The sequence below is a fragment of the Girardinichthys multiradiatus genome, chromosome 6, assembly GCF_021462225.1.
Source record: "Girardinichthys multiradiatus isolate DD_20200921_A chromosome 6, DD_fGirMul_XY1, whole genome shotgun sequence".
In the NCBI taxonomy this organism is placed as follows: domain Eukaryota; kingdom Metazoa; phylum Chordata; class Actinopteri; order Cyprinodontiformes; family Goodeidae; genus Girardinichthys; species Girardinichthys multiradiatus.
The window spans coordinates 20,158,120-20,178,996 of NC_061799.1; the positions used below are offsets into that span (position 1 = coordinate 20,158,120).

General features: G+C 40.2%; 1 protein-coding gene across 2 annotated transcripts in view; it reads left to right on the forward strand.

Moving 5' to 3' along the window:
• Positions 1–18,451, forward strand: part of LOC124869940 (neurocan core protein-like) — a 77,352-nt gene extending 58,901 nt beyond the window's left edge. For both annotated transcript variants that reach the window (XM_047368200.1, XM_047368201.1), the window contains exons 17-20: positions 88–170; positions 15,134–15,278; positions 16,196–16,378; positions 17,324–18,451. In XM_047368200.1, the coding sequence (XP_047224156.1) occupies positions 88–170; positions 15,134–15,278; positions 16,196–16,378; positions 17,324–17,442 (530 nt within the window). In that variant the 3' untranslated portion in view covers positions 17,443–18,451. The remainder of the gene's footprint in view (positions 1–87; positions 171–15,133; positions 15,279–16,195; positions 16,379–17,323) is intronic.
• Positions 18,452–20,877: the final 2,426 nt, after the last annotated feature.

The window sequence follows — 20,877 nt, forward strand, 5'->3', positions numbered from 1 at the left end:
AACAATAAAACACGTTGCTAAAATGCATCAGCTGGGGCATTAGTATGTGAAGACAAGCTTTTCCTCATGCTGCTTGTTTGTTTTCAGGTATGGGTCATGACAATGCCTGGATCGGTTTGAATGATCGCACAGTGGAGGAGGACTTTCAGTGGACAGACGGCAATGATCTGGTCAGTCATTAGATGCACTACAGTACACAAACAACAGCTTTTAAAATATATGGAGAGCACTAATTCCTTCTTGTTGGGAATATTACTGAAAAGGTGAAAATGTAAAAGATATACACTTTATAGTAGATAATATATTGTATCCATCCACTGTTTTCCTCTAATCTAAGAATGGGGTGCAGGGATAACAAGTCATGGGGGGAAACCCAGCCATCCCTCATTCTGGGGGGTATCCCAAGGTGTTCCCAGGACAGAACTGCTATAGTCTCTCCAGTGAGCTCTGGGTCTGCCTTAAGGTGTCCTACTTGAATTGCCAAACCACCTTAATTGAGTCTTTTGCTGCAGAGTTATCAGAGCTCTCCCTGGATGATGGAGCTCAAACTCACTCTATCTCTAACGCTATAAACCTACAGAAGAACCTTATTTTGGCCCCTTGTGTCTGAGATCTTGTTCTTACAGTTCTGATCCATATCTTACAACCGCAGGTGAGGGTCAGAATGTAGACGAGCCAGTAAAGGTTTGTGTTTTGGCTCAGTTTATTCTTCAACAGGACAGATTGCAATACAGCAGACAAGGCCCCAAACCATCTATCCATCTCCAACTTAATTCTACCAGTAATAACGGACAAGACACCAACATAGATGACCTCCATTGCTTGAGGCAAACACTTATCCCAGACCTCTGCAGAATAACCAGCTTAATGTGGTTGTGAATCATGGGGTTAGCTTTGAGACCTGGTAGGTTCTCCCATGGCAAACAAGACACAGAAAATGTATCAGACTGAGATTGATTCAAGGACCTCAATGAGCTGAGACCACAGAATTTGGTGGACATGGCTACCTCCTGGTGTCAGGTTTAGGAGGAACACCTAGTGCTCAATCCTTGGCTGGGCTCATACCAAAATGGGCAACACAAAGTTCTCTCAACACAGCCCCACCACCTGCGGGGGAGAGACGTAGAGGTCGGGTGCTATGTAAGCTGTGACAGGCAAGAGTGGGGGACCTGGGCATGCCAATTCCCATCTTCACAATCTAGCTCTAAGGACATTGAAGGAATAACTGGTTGATTATTGCAAAGAGTGGATGCCCAGTAAAAATCTCTGGCCCTTTTATGATGGTAGATCAGCATCCGCACCCAGTCAGTGAAATAAAATTACAGCGTTAGCACAATTATAATTAATTAGCACAAATGACTGCAGAGATCTTTATGCCAGATCCTCACACACTCAGGGACAAGCAGATTAAAGAAATCACTGTAAGCAAGATATTTTCTAAAATAGCTAATTAAAGATGTTCCTCATTAATCATTTCTTCTGAAATGTGTGTTGGTAAGAGACCATTTTATTTCTTTTCTTTTTCTTTTATTTTTCTGGGCTGCAGTGGATGGGTAAAAAATAGTTAAGTTTGAATCAGCGTGTCCTTTCTTTCCTCATCTTCCTTAATGTATGTTTAAACTGCACACGCTTTCATCCTCGAGTACTTTCACATCAACTGGACACTGCAAACATTTTCTTATTGGAGTGTATGATAAAATTGTGAGGTTGTGGCCAGTTTTGCTTATAGAAAGGCAAATTTAAAGTCTTCATTTATCTGATTTAACCCTTGTTAAACCTTTGAACTGTTGCCTAACTGCACTGTTTTATCTCTATTAGAGAAGCTGTAGTGAAGTTGTAATGATTTGTTTGCAGTAACCAAACAAGCAATTTGGCCTTCTTTTTTCTAACCTTTTGCCAGAACTTCACAAAATTTGATTGGGTTTGAGTATAAAAAAGAATAAGGTAACTAATGCCTGGTTCACACAGCCACGATAATCATGATGGCTCTTAAGATAATCTCATGAGATATTCCTGTTGTGCGTGGTGTGTTAAGAGTGATCTAGTCTGCCCAGAAGGACTTTGGGACCGCCCCGGCCTCAAATCTGATATATTCAACATATTGGATTATCTTGGCCTATCTCAGCGTGTGGGGGATTCCCCGAAGACAAACGAGCACACAGCCTGTTGAATGAGACGTGGCCAATCAGAAAGCAAGGTGATAGAAGAGCAGAAGGGAAATACTCTGAACTCACATTTAATCTCGAGAGGGTTTGCGAGGTTTCCCGTTTGAAATCTGAATGTTTGTGAGTAAAATCTATTTGTGTTTGGTAGGTTGTGCTTGCCGTGTGGCTGGACACCACACACTGTTGGACCAAACCTGTTTTTTCTATGATTTATGGTCGTTACATGTGGGGTCTCTCAGCTTTTGAAAATCAGACGAGAATTTTTAAAATCTTGCCGTGTGAGCCATGCATAAGTGACTGGATTTTGAAAGTTACTTCATGATTTTAGGATACAAATTCAAAAGCAAATCTGAACTACAATGCTGTTAAACGTATTTTCCCCATTACAGATTTCTTCTGTTTTTGCTTTTTTGTCACACTGAAATGTTTCAGATTATCAAACAAATTTTAATATCAGACAAAGATAACTGTTACTCCAGTTATCTTTGTCTGATATTAAAATTTGTTGTTCCCAAATGATGATTTTATTTATAACGGGGAAAAATCGAACAACCTGTTCCACTCTTTATTTACCAGTTGTTTTTAACCAGCCACAATAGCAGGTTTTTAAGCGTGAATGCCCTGTTGAAGACCATGCTACAGCATCTTTAACAGATTTAAGTTTAGACTTTGACTAGACCACTGAAAAACCTTAATTTTAATTTATGTTTTAGCCATTCCTAGGTGGCTTTGTTGGTGTGGTTGGGATCATTGTCCTGCTGCATAACCCAAGTGCACTTAAGTTGAAGATCTTAAACAAATGGTTACAGAGCAGAATAAATGGTTCTGTCAATTACGGCAAGTTGTCTAGGTCTTATATAGGCAAAGCAGCATCAGACCATCATATTTCCACCACCAGTATTGTTCTGGGTTGTTTTGTGACACCTGAGACATGTCATCTATGTGCTCTTGGAGTAATTTAGGTATACTGGCCACCGATCTACGTTTTCTCCATTTGTGATAATGGTTCCCTATAAGTCCCAAATCCTTAGGCTTTTTAATCTTTTCAAGACAATGAAATTCTTTCTTACCAGTGCTTGTATTTATTTAGATCAGGGCAGGATGTGTTGCTTTTTGAGATCTTTTGGCCTTCATGTTGTGAGCCAGGTTTTGTTTAGGTATTTGATTTTACATGTCAATGTACAAAATAAAAAACAACTAATTGGTAATCATGTTAAATGAAAATATCAAAAGATTGATCTACTGTGCAAGATAATAACTACTCATTGCGTTGAACAGAACCTTCCTTAAAACTGCCTGGTCGACCAAATTGTTGACCACATTTTAATCACTACAATTCAAAGAAGAGAGTCCCTTACCTAACTCAAACTGATTAAGCCATCTCTACCATTTGGTGTAAGTATGTAAGGCTAAAAAGGTAATCTGACCCACGAACTTCCCAAATACAGACAGTTTATAAAATGTCCGACCAGAGAGGACAACATTCTGGATCACTGTTACACCACCATCAGAGACGCTTATCACGCCGTCCCACGTGCTGCACTGGGCCAATCCGACCACATCATGGTCCACCTGATTCCTGCATACAGGCAGAAACTAAAGCTCTGCAAACCTGTTGTGAGGACGACAAGGAAGTGGAGCAGTGAGGCTGTGGAGAATCTCCAGGCGTGTTTAGGCTGTACAGACTGGGATGTGTTCAGGACTACTACCAACAGTCTGGACGAGTACACAGAGGCTGTGACTTCCTACATCAGCTTCTGTGAGGACAGCTGTGTACCATCATGCACCAGGGTGAGTTACAACAACGACAAACCCTGGTTCACAGCTAAACTCAGAAGGTTAAGACTGGATAAGGAAGAGGCCTTCAGGAGTGGGGACAAAGACATATACAGAGAGGCAAAGTACAAGTTTGGCAAGGCAGTGAAAGAGGCCAAACGACTGTACTCTGAGAAGCTCCAAAACCAGTTCTCAGCCAACGACTCTGCGTCTGTCTGGAAAGGGCTCAAGCAAATCACCAACTACAAGCCGAAAGCCCCCCACTCCATCAACGACCGACGCCTCGCCAACGACCTGAACGAGTTCTACTGCCGCTTTGAAAGACAAAGGGACAGTCCTGCAACCATCTCCCACGACGCCCCCCAACAGCTGCAGCCACAATCCACCACCCCCACCTCCCCAACCTCAAGAGGGGCCTTGGCACCTCCAATCCCCACCCTGAAGTTCCCCCCCACCAGCCCCCTACCCACGCCGAGGACGGCTCTTTCCATCCAGGAGAGGGACGTCAACAAACTCTTCAGGAGACAGAACCCCCGGAAAGCTGCTGGTCCGGATTCTGTCTCACCAGCCAGCCTGAAGCACTGCGCTGATCAGCTGTCTCCAGTCTTCACAGACATTTTTAACACCTCACTGGAGACATGTCACGTGCCAGCCTGCTTCAAGTCCTCCACCATCGTCCCTGTTCCCAAGAAGCCAAGGACCACAGGGCTTAATGACTTCAGACCCGTCGCCCTGACCTCTGTGGTGATGAAGTCCTTTGAGCGCCTTGTGCTCTCACACCTAAAAGACATCACCGACCCCCTCCTGGACCCCCTGCAGTTTGCCTACAGAGCCAACAGGTCTGTAGATGATGCAGTCAACCTAGCCCTTCACTTCATCCTCCGGCACCTGGACTCCACAGGAACCTATGCCAGGATCCTGTTTGTGGATTTCAGCTCTGCCTTCAACACCATCGTCCCAGTTCTGCTACAGGAGAAGCTCTCCCAGCTGAGTGTGCCCGACTCCACCTGCAGGTGGATCACTGACTTCCTGTCTGACAGGAAGCAGCGCGTGAGGCTGGGGAAGCACGTCTCTGACTCCCTGACCATCAGCACCGGTTCCCCCCAAGGCTGTGTTCTCTCTCCTCTGCTCTTCTCCCTGTACACCAACAGCTGCACCTCCAGTCACCAGTCTGTCAAGCTTCTGAAGTTTGCGGACGACACCACCCTGATCGGACTCATCTCTGATGGTGACGAGTCCGCATACAGATGGGAGGTGGACCATCTGTTGGACTGGTGCAGCCAGAACAACCTTGAGCTCAACGCTCTAAAGACAGTGGAGATGGTTGTGGACTTCAGGCAGAACCCAGCCCCACCTGCCCCCATCACCCTCTGTGACTCCACAATTGACACTGTGGAATCTTTCCGCTTCCTGGGAACCATCATCTCCCAGGATCTCAAGTGGGAGCCAAACATCAGCTCCCTCATCAAGAAAGCCCAGCAGAGGATGTTCTTCCTGCGGCAGCTGAAGAAATTCAACCTGCCAAAGACTATGATGGTGCACTTCTACACAGCCATCATTGAGTCCATCCTCACCTCCTCCATCACCATCTGGTACGCCGCTGCTACAGCCAAGGATAAGGGCAGGCTGCAGCGTGTCATTCGGTCTGCTGAGAAGGTGATTGGCTGCAGTCTACTGTCGCTCCAGGAACTGTACACCTCCAGGACCCTGAAGCGGGCAGGGAAGATTCTGGCTGATCCCTCCCACCCCGGTCACAGACTCTTTGAGACTCTCCCTTCTGGCAGGAGGCTGCGGTCCATCCGGACCAAAACCTCACGCCACAAGAACAGTTTTTTCCCATCTGCCACCAGCCTGGTTAACAAAGCCCGGAAACCACCCTGACACTCTCCCTTTCCCCCACACCCCCCCTTTTTTTGCTGACAGGACACCTGTAACCTGTAACTCTATGCGTTACATTAACGCTCAGCTTGGACTCCTGCTTACTTGCACAATGATCACCTGCACTGTTGTATTGCTCTTGCATCTTATACTGCTCTATATTTACTCTCACTCACTTAAAACTGTGCACTTATATTTATATTATATTGTAGATATGTTTGTACTGTTTAATTTGTATTGTATTGCACCGACTACGCCAAAACAAATTCCTTGTATGTCCAAAAACGTACTTGGCAATAAAGCTTTTCTGATTCTGATTCTGATTCTGATTCTGAAAGATCCACCAGATGGCACTGTGAACATAAATGGTAGGTTCATCTTTCCCTCCTCCAACCAGGAAGTCAAAAACTAAAAAAATCAAGCATGGGATCATGACTGTTTCTGGGCAAACGTCAAAAGGTTTGTATTCTTTTTTTTTTTGTGCATATTTTGATGATAAAGGCCTGACTAAACAGAATTATGACCCTTGATGCAGCATAAAACTCATACTATATTTTTAAAGATTTTTTAGAAACCTGCTTGACCAAACGGTTGATTTGTCACTTCATGGTATGGGTTGCAAATTTAAGCTATTGTAATTAAAACTGATTACATGCTATGAAATCAACTTACTCAAAAACTAGTTTATCTATTTCTGTAAATATGACTCATTAAGTGTTAGTACATCATGAATATACTAAAAACTTTTCCTGTTGCTTACTTTTTTCTTCATAAGCTGATCTAAATCACTGTGATAAAAATCCCACAGAAATGTAGAAATCATAATTACCTCAATACCATTTAAGTAAATAATGCAAACTTGTGTACTAATGTTACTACCACTGATAATTATAATTTCATCTTTTCAGCAAGTTTAACAAGATGGACTCTAAAACGTTCTACAGTGCAAGACTACATGTTCCTCTGGCCCTTGTACCAGCAAATCCTCATGACTCTGATGCAGATATGAGTGATGATGATGACCCAATACTGGATCCTGATTATCAGCCCACACAGGCAGAATATTCTAGTGACACATCATTTTAATCCCTCGATGAAGAAGAGGCTCCCTCAACAAGCAGATCATCTAAACAGCCACCTTGTAAGAAGCGCAAAATGGGCAAACATACCCTAAAAACATTTTGTCTGGAGGAGATAGAGGGCACCTCTACCTCAAGTTCCCCCTCAGGCCAAAGCTAAAGCACAAGAAGAATCTGGAAGCATGAAGACATTGAGGAATTTGAGGTTCCAAATCCAACATTTTAACCCCCTGAGGTTGTACATACACCCTTACAGTGTAAGGGTGTATCAGTATTATCAGTATTTCACTGATGAGATGATTGAACATATTGCTCATCATACAAATCTGTACTCTGCTTAGGAGTTGTGAGATCCAATTAAGACTATCCCTGAAGATATTTAGGATTTCGTAATGATCCTTCTCTATATGGGAGTTTTCAACTTCGCTTCTCTGGAGGATTACTGGCACCATGAGTCACGTTTCAATGTGGTAGCTGATATTATGCCAAGGAAGAGATTCCAGTTGTTACGGCAGTTCCTTCATTTCAGTGATAATCAGCAGAGCAATGAGAGTCCAGATCGATTTTACAAAATTTGCCCCCTCTTTGAGATACTTCGAGAACAATGCCTACTGATACCATCTACTTAGAAGCACAGTGTAGATGAGGTCATGGTAGCATATAGGCACAAGGGCTGGCAATCTCCAACAATATATTGCCAACAAGCCAGATAAATGGGGCTTCAAATTGTTTTGTCGAGCAAGTTCATCTGGCATAATCCATGACTTGCTCCTGTACCAAGGGGTCTCCACATTCTTCAATGTTACCCACAGTGAACAGGAACAAAGGCTACCTCTAGGAGCCAACCTGGTGACAACACTATGCAAAACCATAAAAAAGCCTCAGCTTTTGTCTTCTGTGACAACTTCTTTACAAGTTTCAGCTTGGTCCAGAGCTTGCAAACATCTTTGAGTGTCAAGTGCATTGGTACCGTAAGACCAAACCGCACTGGTGAAGCTCCTTTGATGGCAGACAAAAAACTAATGAAAAAAGGGCCTTGGAGCCTATGATTACAGGTTGACTGAAGGGGTAATTGCTGTCAAATGATTTGACAACAAATTTGTCAACCTTCTGAGCAATGCCTGTGGGATCATGCCTCTTTCAACTGTCAACCAGTGGACCAAGGAGTCTAGCGCAAGATCGCTATCCCATGCCCGTCACTCATCCCTGCTTATAATGAGCATATGGGGGGAATTGATCTTTTTGCTAGCTGGTTCACCTATACAAGACCCCAGCTATGTCCAGGCGATGGTATATTCCCCTATTTGGATATATCCTTGACCTGTGCAATGCAAATTCCTGGCTAATGTACAAGAGAGACTGTGGCCTTCTCAACCAGAAGTTGATGCCTCTCAAAAGGTTCCGCCTGGCAGTCGCCCACAGCTTGAACCAAGCCAACAAGCCAGTATCCAAAGTTGGCCGACCATCATTCACTTCTTCCCTCTCACAGAAGAAACGATACACCCCAAGACCCTCACAACCAAAACCACAACCAGATGTGCGCTATGATAATGTGGGACACTGACCTCTTCATTCTGACAAGCGGGTACAATGCAACTAATGCCCAAGGGTTGTATCAAGGTGGAAATGTCAAAAGTGCAATGTTTTCTTGTGTTTGAACACAAACCAGGAGGGCTTTGTAGCATATCATCAAAAGTGAATGTCTGATATTCAAAAAAGCAACAGTGCTATTGCACAATCACACCACTGAGGTGTGCTGACTTGCAGAGTTTAGAAATTTAGTATTTTCATAAGTTTGGCACTGTTTTATTGTGCAATTTTTCAAAGTTTTCAAAATCACTAGTAGTTCATTTAATCCATGAGAATATGGATCTTGTACCTCAAAAATGTGAGTGCTGTTGTCTCACCACAAATTAGATTTATTGAGATTTAGAAGCAGGAATTTTTTTTTTGTCTTGTGTTTTGCACTACCATAATTTTTTTTGTAGAAAAATGTATGTTTTGCACAAGGGCACTTAATCAGAAGTTGACTAAATGCGAGAGTTTTCTGCTGTTGCACTTTGTGACAGATGCAGTTGTTCTAGATTTTCTTATCAAAGTGGGAGAGAAATCAACTCATTAACAAGAGAAAGACCGGACTTTATCTTATAAGTTTATTCAAAGGCATACAAGACCCTGTCACTGAGCTTAGTCAGTGAAGCAGAGCCCAGAACAAGAGTTTACAGACAGTATTTTAACAGTATGTGGGTGTTATCTCAACTTAAAAGAGTTTCAGACATATGGCCTCCAGACCCTCCCCGGGTCAGAGGTAACAAGGTTATTCATGAGGGCACCCATCTACCATCCCTTGGGATATAACACTTCAGGGAGTGTTAACCATAAACTCTCCTGATAATGAATTTACAGACCAACTCCTCTAAGGTAACAAAACACAGAGGTCAGAGAGGAGAGAGGTAAATGGAAGTTCATAGTATTAAAAAGAATTTTCCCATAACACTCCTTTCTTCTGATTACAAGATAATAACAACTAAAACAAAATTCTACTAAACCATCACCAAAAGTATTATCAAAGTAAAACCAAAAAAATAAAAATACAACACTTTAAAATAAACATCAAAATCAAAAAGAAAAATAAAGAATTGCTTCAGTCTTTATTAACCAGGATGTCCAACCACCAGTAATGAACCAGGACCAAGGATTCCAAGAGGAACCAGGGAACAGGGAATTCAAAACAATTCTATTTTGCAAACTCACAATTCTTATATCCTGCTGCTCTTTGGTCAGAACAGTGAAACCTTCCTCAGATAAAACAGTAATATTTTCTAACTAAACTAACAACTCATTAATCCTATGGGCTACATTAACAATACCTTAACTAGGAATAAGTGTACCCAAAATCTATAAAGAGTTCCTGTAGTAGCACATATTAAATTAGTCTCACTATAAAATCCACTAACATTTCCTCTTTGCTTTACGATGCAATTCCTCACCCAAGGAAAAATAACCTCCACCAGCTGGTTATCTGGAAAGAAAGTAGCTAGAGTATAAGCAGTATAAATCAGAACAAGTACCAAAAATGGTTGATCATAGCATGTGGAATCAACCAACAAACATAGCAACTGTCATTTCTTATCTACCTCACAGTTTGATGCATCAGTTTCCACCAGACATTATCAGCATGATCATGGTAGTCAGAGAAGTGATGAATCTCTCTTCAAATCAGCTGATGAGTATTATTGGTGTAATTACTCAGATTAGTCACAAATTGTCTTAGCTGTACCTTTTCCCAAATAAACACAGGAGTAATAAAAACTTGCAATACCAATCATCAGCATCAGAACAGACCATCTTCCATACAGCTGCATCGTGACCTTGAAGTGGAATATCCTTTCTTCTGGTACTGAAAGTAAACAGTTTTTTCAAAGAAAACAAATCATAACCAAAATTTTAAAAAATCTTGCTGCCTCTCCTGAGTGGCTTCTGCTCTTCAAGCTGCCCTGTTACCACGCTGGTACAGGTGGGCTGTTGTTGGAAACCCCTCTAGGCAGGGGGTTCAGAACCAAGATGCTGCTCAGGTGGTGTTCCCATGAACACCTGGCAGTGTGTCGCATAGACCCAGGTAACACATTCTGCTACCTTGACAACGGTGTAGGATCTGATATGGGCCGTTCCAGCATCTGGACTTCAACTGTGTTCTCCTGGAACCAAGGAGTGGAGTTTGGAAGTGGCTGTTTCCAGTAATGCAGCCTTCACAGTCTGTGAAACTTGAAAAAGCAGTGGACAGGTTTTGACAGTAAAACAACATCCTCTCTTCACAAAAAGATGTGGAAGGCAGAGATCTTACCAATATCCCCATGTCCAAATTAGGAAACCTGTCAAACAGCACTTCAAAAGTCTCAATCGTAACTGAAAACAATAAGCAGATGCTTCACAACACTTGGCTAATTTTAATTACAAAGTCCCATTCTCAAGCCTAGGCGCTTAATTACATGAACTTCATCAAAACATCCAGCAAAATCAAAGAGAATTAATCTTCTGACTCCACCTAGCATACTAGCAGTGACCATCAGCGAATTAGTGTATTATTTCTGGCTTGGACAATAATCAGATTTAAAAATCACTAGTTCACAGCTCCTAATTTATCTCACATCATTTTGCTCCTAACCCAGTTCCTAAGAAGCTTCAGACAAACATTATGCTAAAAAAAAAAAACCCAGAACAAAACAAAAACACAGATCTGTTTTAAAATAAAGGAAAAGCATGCTTAAAAAATTTGGTAATGTGGTGGGAAGTAATTCCTCAGTTCTGAAGGCCTTTTCTATGCAGAGTCTTTTAGGGAACATCAGATTAGTTTAATTTTGTGTGGTACCACTGTCCAATCAGAATCTTTCTTACCTTCAAAAATAACCCAATTTTTCCCATTCTCATTTTAAAGGTGTGTTTTGCCAAGGAAAATATGTTTAACAAAACCAATTACTCTCAAACGTTTTAAAAGTTTTAGCCAGTGATATCTCAGAAAACAAGTGTTTTAATATTCCTATGCAGCACAGAACTGATTAGGTTTCCTTTCCTTCCCCAAAGGGAAAGAACCTGCAGAACCAAGCCTTTCATAGTTTTTTGTCAGATATACCTGATATAAGGTACAGTGTAAATCAACATGCTGCATGAATCAGAAGAGGGAAGAAAAAACTAATATAACCTCTTCCCAGCAGCTGCTGTGAAAAACAATGAATTTGTACCTTCCATAAGCATAAGTTAGCAATTGAGGACAAAAACTGCACCCCACTGTAAGTACTGTGTCGGAGACTACATGAGGACCATCTGCAGTAAAACTAAGCCTGTTTTAATGATGTCTCTACCCGTTAGATTTGTGGGATAAAAACTGACAACAGAAAACAATGCCTGAAGGAGAGCCCATCAGGTGTTACGCATGCGATGGGTTTCAACGCATGCGATGGGTTTCAAAAAATGGTCTTTCATGAGATCTGTCCTGAGAATAACATAGAAACACATGGTTACTGCTGAGTTTTGGAGATATTGTAACTTCCTCTGCTTCTTAATAACTTTTAATAACTAGAATAATTGACCCTGAATATTCCACGACGAAAGAGAACTTGCTTCTCTAAAATAATTAACTGGAAAGTATCAAATGAGCTAAGTTATCACCCTTTTGAAAATACTTTTCTAACCCTAAAATAATATTTTAACCCGCTATATCTGTCAACGTCAAGCAAGCGTGTCACATAAGCAGCGGTTAATAAGCGTTCCTCATTGCAGAAAATAGGAAAAGATTTATGCAAATGTGTGTGTGTTTGTACGCAGATGTTGCACTCAAACTGCTAACAGTTAGGTTTAGGACTAAGGTGTGAATTGACTTTAGGTTAAGGTTAGATTTAGGTATGCACTGGTAATGGTTAGGTTTAGTGCTATTGTCAGGGTTAGGGCATAGAAAGGGTTGAAAATGACTGAAAATCAATGGAAGTCAGTGGGAGTCAACACATGGTCCTCACTACATATAGCAAAACAAGAGTGTGTGTGTGTGTGTATGTGAGACAGAAGAAAAAGTTTAGTATATGTTCAGATTTTGCACACAGAAATATTATCAGTCAGTCAGTCAGTTGTCCACCTGCCTGTCACTTCCTTCCACAACATGCACTATACTCCTTTCTAAAACAACTTTCTTTTCCCATCTCTAATGTCCTTTTTCACTTTTACCTTCTTTTCCAACTGATTGCAGTATTTAAGACAAACTAAACTACCTCCAGGAAAGTTTTAACCCTTTAACCCCTTAATTGATGCACTCTGTGCTTTTTTAATATTTTTCTATTTTTTTCCCAATCATCATCCATCAACTGTTTTACTTTAAACTATTTAAACTATTTTTTTAACTGTTTAACTTATTTACACTCAAACTTCCACCCTGTGCAAAACCAAACTTATCTTCCCAAATTAAAGCACATTTAACACAATCATCTCCACCTTTTCCTTTCATTATTTTATAAATCGCAGAGTCTGGAGAAGGATCCACCGCTGATGCCTTTGAGGTTCCGGAACTATTTTTTACCCATTCAGCGGCACGTCTGCCATCTGGCTTTCTCCTTTATAAGGTGTAGAAATTGCAAAAACCACCCACAAAACCCTTTGTTTTGCTTTATCTTATTGTTACCAATAAGAACCTCCTTGTATTCCTTACAGGGTAAGCTGGCCCTCAGTCGATGTCCTCCCTCTCCCAACTCCGGAACCTAATTAATTAATTAGGAGATGATGGTTAATGTGTAATAAAAAATATATATTATATAATTCAGAGCAACTTCTCACCCAGATATATTTATAGATTTATAGTCCGGATCCGATCAGCCAGAAGCCACAGGCAGGCACCAGGACTCCCCTCCGTGAAATGGAGGGGGACTGAGGACAACGTCTTCAGGCTGGCCAGGCGTCCGTGTCCCCTCCTGCAGATTCCTCTGGCACGTCGGATGCTGTTCGTGACGCCAAAATTGTTATGGATTTTCTTATCAAAGTGGGAGAGAAATCAACATAGCATAGCATATCATCAAAAGTGAATGTCTGATATTCAAAAAAACAACAGTGCTATTGCACAATCACACCACTGAGGTGTGTTGACTTGCAGAGTATATAAATTTAGTATTTTAATAAGTTTGGCACTGTTTTATGTGCAGTTTTTCAAAGTTTTCAAAATTACTAATAGTTAATTTAATCCATGAGAATTTGGATCTTGTACCTCAAAAATGTGAGTGCTGTTGTCTCACCACAAATTTTGTCTTGTGTTTTGCACTACCATTATTTTTTTTGTAGAAAAATGTATGTTTTGCACAAGGGCACTTAATCAGAAGTTGACTAAATGCGAGAGTTTTCTGCTGTTGCACTTTGTGACAGATGCAGTTGTTCTAGATTTTCTTATCAAAGTGGGAGAGAAATCAACTCATTAACAAGAGAAAGACCGGACTTTATCTTATAAGTTTATTCAAAGGCATACAGCGTTTGAAGACCCTGTCACTGAGCTTAGTCAGTGAAGCAGAGCCCAGAACAAGAGTTTACGGACAGTATTTAAACAGTATGTGGGTGTTATCTCAACTTAAAAGAGTTTCAGACATATGGCCTCGAGACCCTCCCCGGGTCAGAGGTAACAAGGTTATTTATGAGGGCACCCATCTACCATCCCTTGGGATATAACACTTCAGGGAGTGTTAACCATAAACACTCCTGATAATGAATTTACAGACCAACTCCTCTAGGGTAACAAAACACAGAGGTCAGAGAGGAGAGAGGTAAATGGAAGTTCAGAGTATTAAAAAGAATTTTCCCAGAACACAGTCAGCCTGAAAATGTGCAAATGCATATTTCATTGTTTGAAACAATATTTTCACCAAAAGTAAATATCTAATATTCAAAAAAACAACAGTGCTATTGCACAATCACACCACTGAGGTGTGTTGACTTGCAGAGTATATAAATTTAGAATTTTAATAAGTTTGGCACTGTTTTATTGTGCATTGTTTCAAAGTTTACATTAAATCACTAATAGTTTGTTTAATTCATGAGAATTTGGATCTTGTACCTAAAAAATGTGAGTGCTGTTGTCTCACCACAAATGAGGTTTATTGAGATTTAGAAGTAGGCTTTTTTTTCTCTTCTGTTTTGCACTACCATTATTTTTTTTTGTAGAAAAATGAATGTTTCGCACAAGGGCACTTAATCAGAAGTTGACTAAATATGAGAGTGTTGTGCTATTGCACTTTGTTACAGATGCAGTCAGCCTGAAAATGTGTAAATGCATAATTTCATTGTTTGAAAATGTATTTTCATTTGTTGAAATGAGACGAAGCAATGTTTTGTAGCAAACTACCTGAAATAAAGTATATCCAATGCCCTGGAATTTTTTTTTTGTTGCTTTTCTTATTTATAAATTACCATGTTTATGTTACTTTTTCTTCTACTGTTTGTACAATTAGTTTGTAATTTTGCAATTTAACCATGAAGTGACATCTCGACCATTTGGTAGAGGTAAATATTTTTAAATGTAAAGGGTATGTAATAGAAAATTTTTTTGATTTTTGTTATAAGTCACCAAGGAAATAAGAAATGCAAAAAATTATTTTTTCACAGAGTTTTTCTTAGTGGGGTAGTTAAAGGGTTAAAATATCCTGAGCTACCCATTTTTCACTTCTTGCATATGAAAACAAATACAGACTCTTACTGCTTGTTGCTTTGCAGGTTTACGAAAACTGGAGGGAAAGCCAGCCGGATAACTTCTTTGCAGGCGGCGAGGACTGTGTGGTGACCATTGCCCATGAAGATGGCAAGTGGAATGATGTGCCCTGCAACTACAACCTGCCCTACATCTGCAAGAAAGGCACAGGTAATACTACTGGAAACAACCTGTTCATATCACCTGGGAAAACATCCCTGGTCTCTGCTGTGGAATTATGACAATGTCCTTGCTGAAAATGCAAAGTTTCCTCACTACTTAAATTGTGTTATTTATGAGAAAAATACCGCACTGGTGTTTGTGTATGACCAGCTGGTCTCCTCTTAGTCATCAGTGCTCATCATCAGCTTGTGTTCCCTGTATTCATGTTGTTTCTGCTTTTTTCGTAGAATGTGTCATTAGCTTGGCCTCACTGACTCTGTCTCCTCCTCTAAAATTCACCGCAGCAAAGATTCCAAAAAAGTGATGACAAACACAAACTCAAGAGAAGATTGCAATTCAGCCCAAACCAGTATTGATTTGTGAGGGAAAGCGATATCGATCTTAATCATCCTCCTCTTGGCGCTTTTGGCCCCATTTATGCTCACTGAAACTGCAGTTATTGCCAGCTATTGCCAGGTTCACAAATATAATCTAAAGATCCTTAGGGTAAACTGCCCTACAACCTTCCTAGTTTACCTTTGGGACTGAGCCATCCTGACTGTGAATGCAGATAGAGCATGTAGGATGCAAAGGAAACACACCTAGATATGAGGCATTGTTATGAGGTGCTAGAGGAGTTAGAAGAAAGACAACAGATGGACAGAGAGTTAGAATCAAGTAGTTTAATAGTGTTTTTTGTGTGTGGTAGTATATGACATCTGTAGACACATAACTTCTCTTTGATTTCAGTTAAGCTTGGTGCATCAACAAGGCTGCCATCTAGAGTCAGCATTATGTACCACCATACATTAGAAAAACAATTTCATTATTTTCCTCTACATGAAGACTAATATAAACGCTGCTGACAAAAGATGTCTTTTCAGCTATTTCTTCCCAATTAATGTTGTTTGAAATATTTTTGCCAGTGTTATGTGGGACACCGCCAGCAGTGGAGAACGCTCATTTGATAGGTCGGCAGAGATCACATTATGACATCCATTCGGTGGTGCGCTACCAATGCTCAGAGGGGTTCTACCAACGCCACATCCCGACCTCTCGCTGTCGGTCCGACGGTAGCTGGGAGCGTCCCAGGATCATCTGTACAAAGTGTACGTTTAAAGTCTAAATCTATTTTCTGTCATGTGTCAGTGGTCTTAGAGGGGTTCATGAACACTATATTATTGTTGGAAATTACTAGTTACTTCCCGGAGCTTACCAGGTACTTTCGGGGAATTTGTAGGTTAATCTCCCCGAAAACCTCCTGCCGCCTACCATCTACATTCCAGAACTTACCAGCTGATTTTACCAGAACTTTTCCAGAATATACCAGGTGCTTTATGGAATTCCCCAGATACTTTCCAGGAACTTTAACTGAACCTAATGGTTAGTTTCCTGGTGTATTTTTAACAAGTGCTTGCATGGCACTTTCTAGAACCTACCGGGTACTTTCAGGAACTTACCATGTACATTTTGGAAAAATTTTCAGATACTTTCTAGAAGATGACAGCTAATTTTCAAAGCTTACCTGTGCTTTTTTTCTAGTTGTGTCTTCTAGCCACAATAAATCTTTTTATCCACTTTTTTCCAAAGTATTATGAGAAAGTCTGTGATGTTGTTTTCACTACTTGATTAGAGCACTGTTATTCTTAATGTAAGGTGTGACCTGAGATCTGTGGCTCTGGAGCCGTAAGTGGCTCTTTAGACCCTCCACAGTAGCTCTTAGTAAATCATAAACTATGTCCTTTTTTCACTTAATTTTCATAAATGTGGAAGGTATCTTACTCTGTTGCTTTCAGCTCGAGTAAAGCTTGACAAAACCATTAAATGTTTTCCCTCTGTTTTAATTTTCTTTACTGCTGTATTTTGTTGGGTTTTCTTGAATTCTGCTACTTTGTTAGCTGATATGTAATCCCTTTGACTTCTGACTTTGTGTTTCATTCTTGTATGAAAAATAAAAATGTATTTAGTTGCTAGTGATAATCCTTGTTGTGCCACACTCATGTTTTGTTTAAAGTGCTATATAAATAAAGTTGACATTGACACTCTTTCTTCAGCTCGGCGTTCACACCGGTACCGACGCCACCATCACAACCAACATCATGAACATCGCAGGAACAGGAGACACGGAGGAGAAGGCCACAAAGCCAGAGACGATGCTCACAGCTACTACTGAACCAAATAATACATCTGTAACGCCTAGGTGCTAACCATGGCCCATACAGAAAGAGTAGTTCCCATATTCCTGCTTCTCCCCTTGCTCTCAGCTTAGCTTTTACTACTTTTGATAAATAATGTTGTCTCTAACGTCCATCTAACCCCCACTGCCTGGTCTCTGAGTTTGGTTATTTTGATGAATCTTTTAACTGGGATGTGTACACCTCTCTAACTTCTTCACCTAAATAACAATAACCCTCTCCCTATCAGTCAAATTGACATCAGTGTGTAACTGTGTGTGAGTGTATGCATGTCAGATGGAAACTTAGAGAAATGTCTCTTTTTTTTATTGGATTTCCTTTTGTTCTACATGAAAATAAACTCGTCCTAGTGTTCTGTTCACACAAACGGCTGCGAAGCAAGCTAGCGTGCGTTACTTTGTAACCCTGAGTTGTTTGTGTGTGTGCTGTTAGCTGTTGCATTTTATTCATTAAGCTTTTTTAATAGCTGCTCTGTTTTATTCTTACTGACATGCTTTTTCTAATATTTGCTGTTTGTGTAATGTTACTATTTATTACAAACGATCTGCTAGTGAAAACTCTTTCTTATGTACTTACATTTCAAGAAGTCGATGTAACGCCATTTTTCTATACCAGTCAGTAACAAACCATTTTATTTCCTCTAATCTCTGGTTTGTAAATAAGTTCTGTGTTATTAGCTGTTATTATCAATTGCTGAACTTTGTCCAAATCAATTCCTTAAGATTGATTTAATGGATGTGTCACATACACTTACAGTGGATTGTGTGGGTGAGATTAGGAAAAAAGCTTGAGATAAACACTTGATTGTATCAGATTTGCTAAACATCTTGAATCTTTGCACGGCTGTATTTACCTGATGGGTAGAATGTCACTATTTTTTCTCTTTGGTTCCTTTGATATTTGATCAGTCATCTACTTTTTTGGTGTTCCTATGACTTTTTGTCTTGCTGTTGTATTTCATTCTTAATAAAGTGAATAAAATGAAAAGCAACATTTCATGCATCCTTTTTTTATGTAGGCCAATAACATATACTGGGTGTTTAAAGAGTTTTGACACCTTTGAATCTTTTCACATTTTCTCACCATGCAACCACAAACTTCTGTATATTTGGATTTTATGTGATAAATCAACATAAAACAACCCATCAGTGGAAGGAAAATGATACTTAGGTTTTCAAATCTTTTTAGAAATAAAGGGTGTATTCACACCAGGAAACTCATTTGGTCCGCTTGTTTGGTCCAGACCAAAAGCTAACTTTATTTTTTTCATTTGGTGCGGTTTGTTTTCACATTGTACTTTTTGCAAGTGAACTATTACTTGTAAACAATGCCACGCGGGTGACGATCATCTCTCCCATTGGACAGAAATGACGGGGGTGGGACAGAGCACAGACCCGGACATTTAGGAACAACTGTCCGGGTCCTCTGTTCTGCATAATTGTGCCGTTATTAAAGCAGCAATATTATTGTGAGAGTGAAGAGCAGCTCATTCAACACAGACTTTGAGACGTTCCATTTATAATTTTGAAACCCCGTTGGAGAATGCGTGCTGAACGCCGATGTTCTCTACGTGCCTTGTCCCATGACAAGCCATTAGCGCACACAGCTTATCAGGTATAATTACCTTACAACACACACCTTTGCTACCGGTTACGGTGGCTTCTTATGTCCAAAGAGATGTACGCTTTTTGTAGTTGGTTCGAATTGGGGCCGGTTTGTATTCAGTCCATAAGCAAACTGCACCAGAGTCCGTTCGGAAGCGGACTGAGACCACCTCAAAAAGTGGGTCTCGGACCAAGGGGGGAAACGAACTCTGGTCCATTTAAAGCGGACCAAAAGTGGCAAGTGTGAATACACCCAAAAAATGTGTAAAGATCTCAGGAGTTTGTTAGAGAACATTAAAGAACAAACACCATCATGAAGACCAAGCAACACATCAGATAGGTCAGGAGTATTGTTAAGCAGAGTTGGTCATGAAACGATTTCCCAAGCTTTCAACATTTTACAAAGCACTGTGCATTCCATCTTCTGAAAATGGAAAGAGTACAACACAGCACCATTAGAAAAAAAATCCAGCGTGTCCAAGACAAAGTCAAAACTTTTAAATTGTGTTCTCAAGAGCCACAACATTCCCAGAGGGAACCTACACATGCATTGAAAGAACATGCAAAGTCCATGCAGAAAACCCCTGGTCAGGATTTAAACCCTGGACCTTCTTACTAAAAGGCAACAAGGCTAACAAGTGTCCTACCATGAAGACTCTCTTACCTTTGATCTAAGTAAAATCCATCTCACATGTAAGGAAACAAGGTGATTTTGTGACAATTCCCAGGTTAAGATTAATTTAGCAAAGATCTTAAATAATAATAAAAACTTTAACAAAGGATTGAAAGAAAAGCCACAAGAGGCTAACATCAATGTAATCAGACTATATATTAACTTTTAATAACAGAGTCTATACAATTATGAGTTAATTAAGTAAAATCAGAAATTCAAAACAACTAATGGAAAATGCTAAAAGGGGAAGATTCATATCTTCTTAACAATGACCAGTTGCTTTTAGGTTTCCAATTTAGGTTTCCTTTGTCAAGGTGCTCAATGACATCCACATAAATGCAGAATGTGGAAGAACCACAGTGTTGGTATTATTGGACCTCAACGCATCACACATCTATATCTTACAAATTTTACCAGGTGACTATGGACCCTTTTAAGCATTGGCTAGATACATAGAACAATTTATTGTGTGGGTGTGTCATAATTTTCTTAAGTTAAACAAAAGCAAAACAAAACTAATAATTTTTAGACTAAAGAAGTGATCAAGAGTCAGCACACAGCTTCGGGGCATAGTGATGGACTCAGACCTGAATTTTCAGTCACATAAAAATAATCTCTAGGTCAGTCTTCTATCAACTGAGACTATTTCCAGTATTAAAGGACTAATGTTCCAGCAGGATCTTGAAAGACCTCTAGGCATTTATCTGTAATCTAATTGATTCTGCAACAGTGTCTTCACAGGTCTGCCTAAAAAGTCAATCAGACAGCTGCAGCTGATCCAGAATGCTGCTTCCCAGTTCTAAAGTTCTTACACTGACTCCCTGTATTTCAGAGAATACTAGGTGCTTAAAATGCTTCTGTACGTTTATAAATCACTGAATGGCGTTAAACATTTGTTTTCGTTGTATCAACCTTCCAGACCTCTCAGGTCTTCTGGTTCAAATCTACGCTGCATCCTCAGAATCGGAATCAAACATGGAGAACCGGCATTCAGTTCTTATGTTCCACAAATCTGTAACAAACTTTCAAAAAACTGTGAAATGCAGGTACATACATTCCAATTAATCCTAATCATTGAACAGTGCAGTCAGATTCAGTTATGTACTCAAATTGGATAAAAAGTTTTTCTGTCTAAG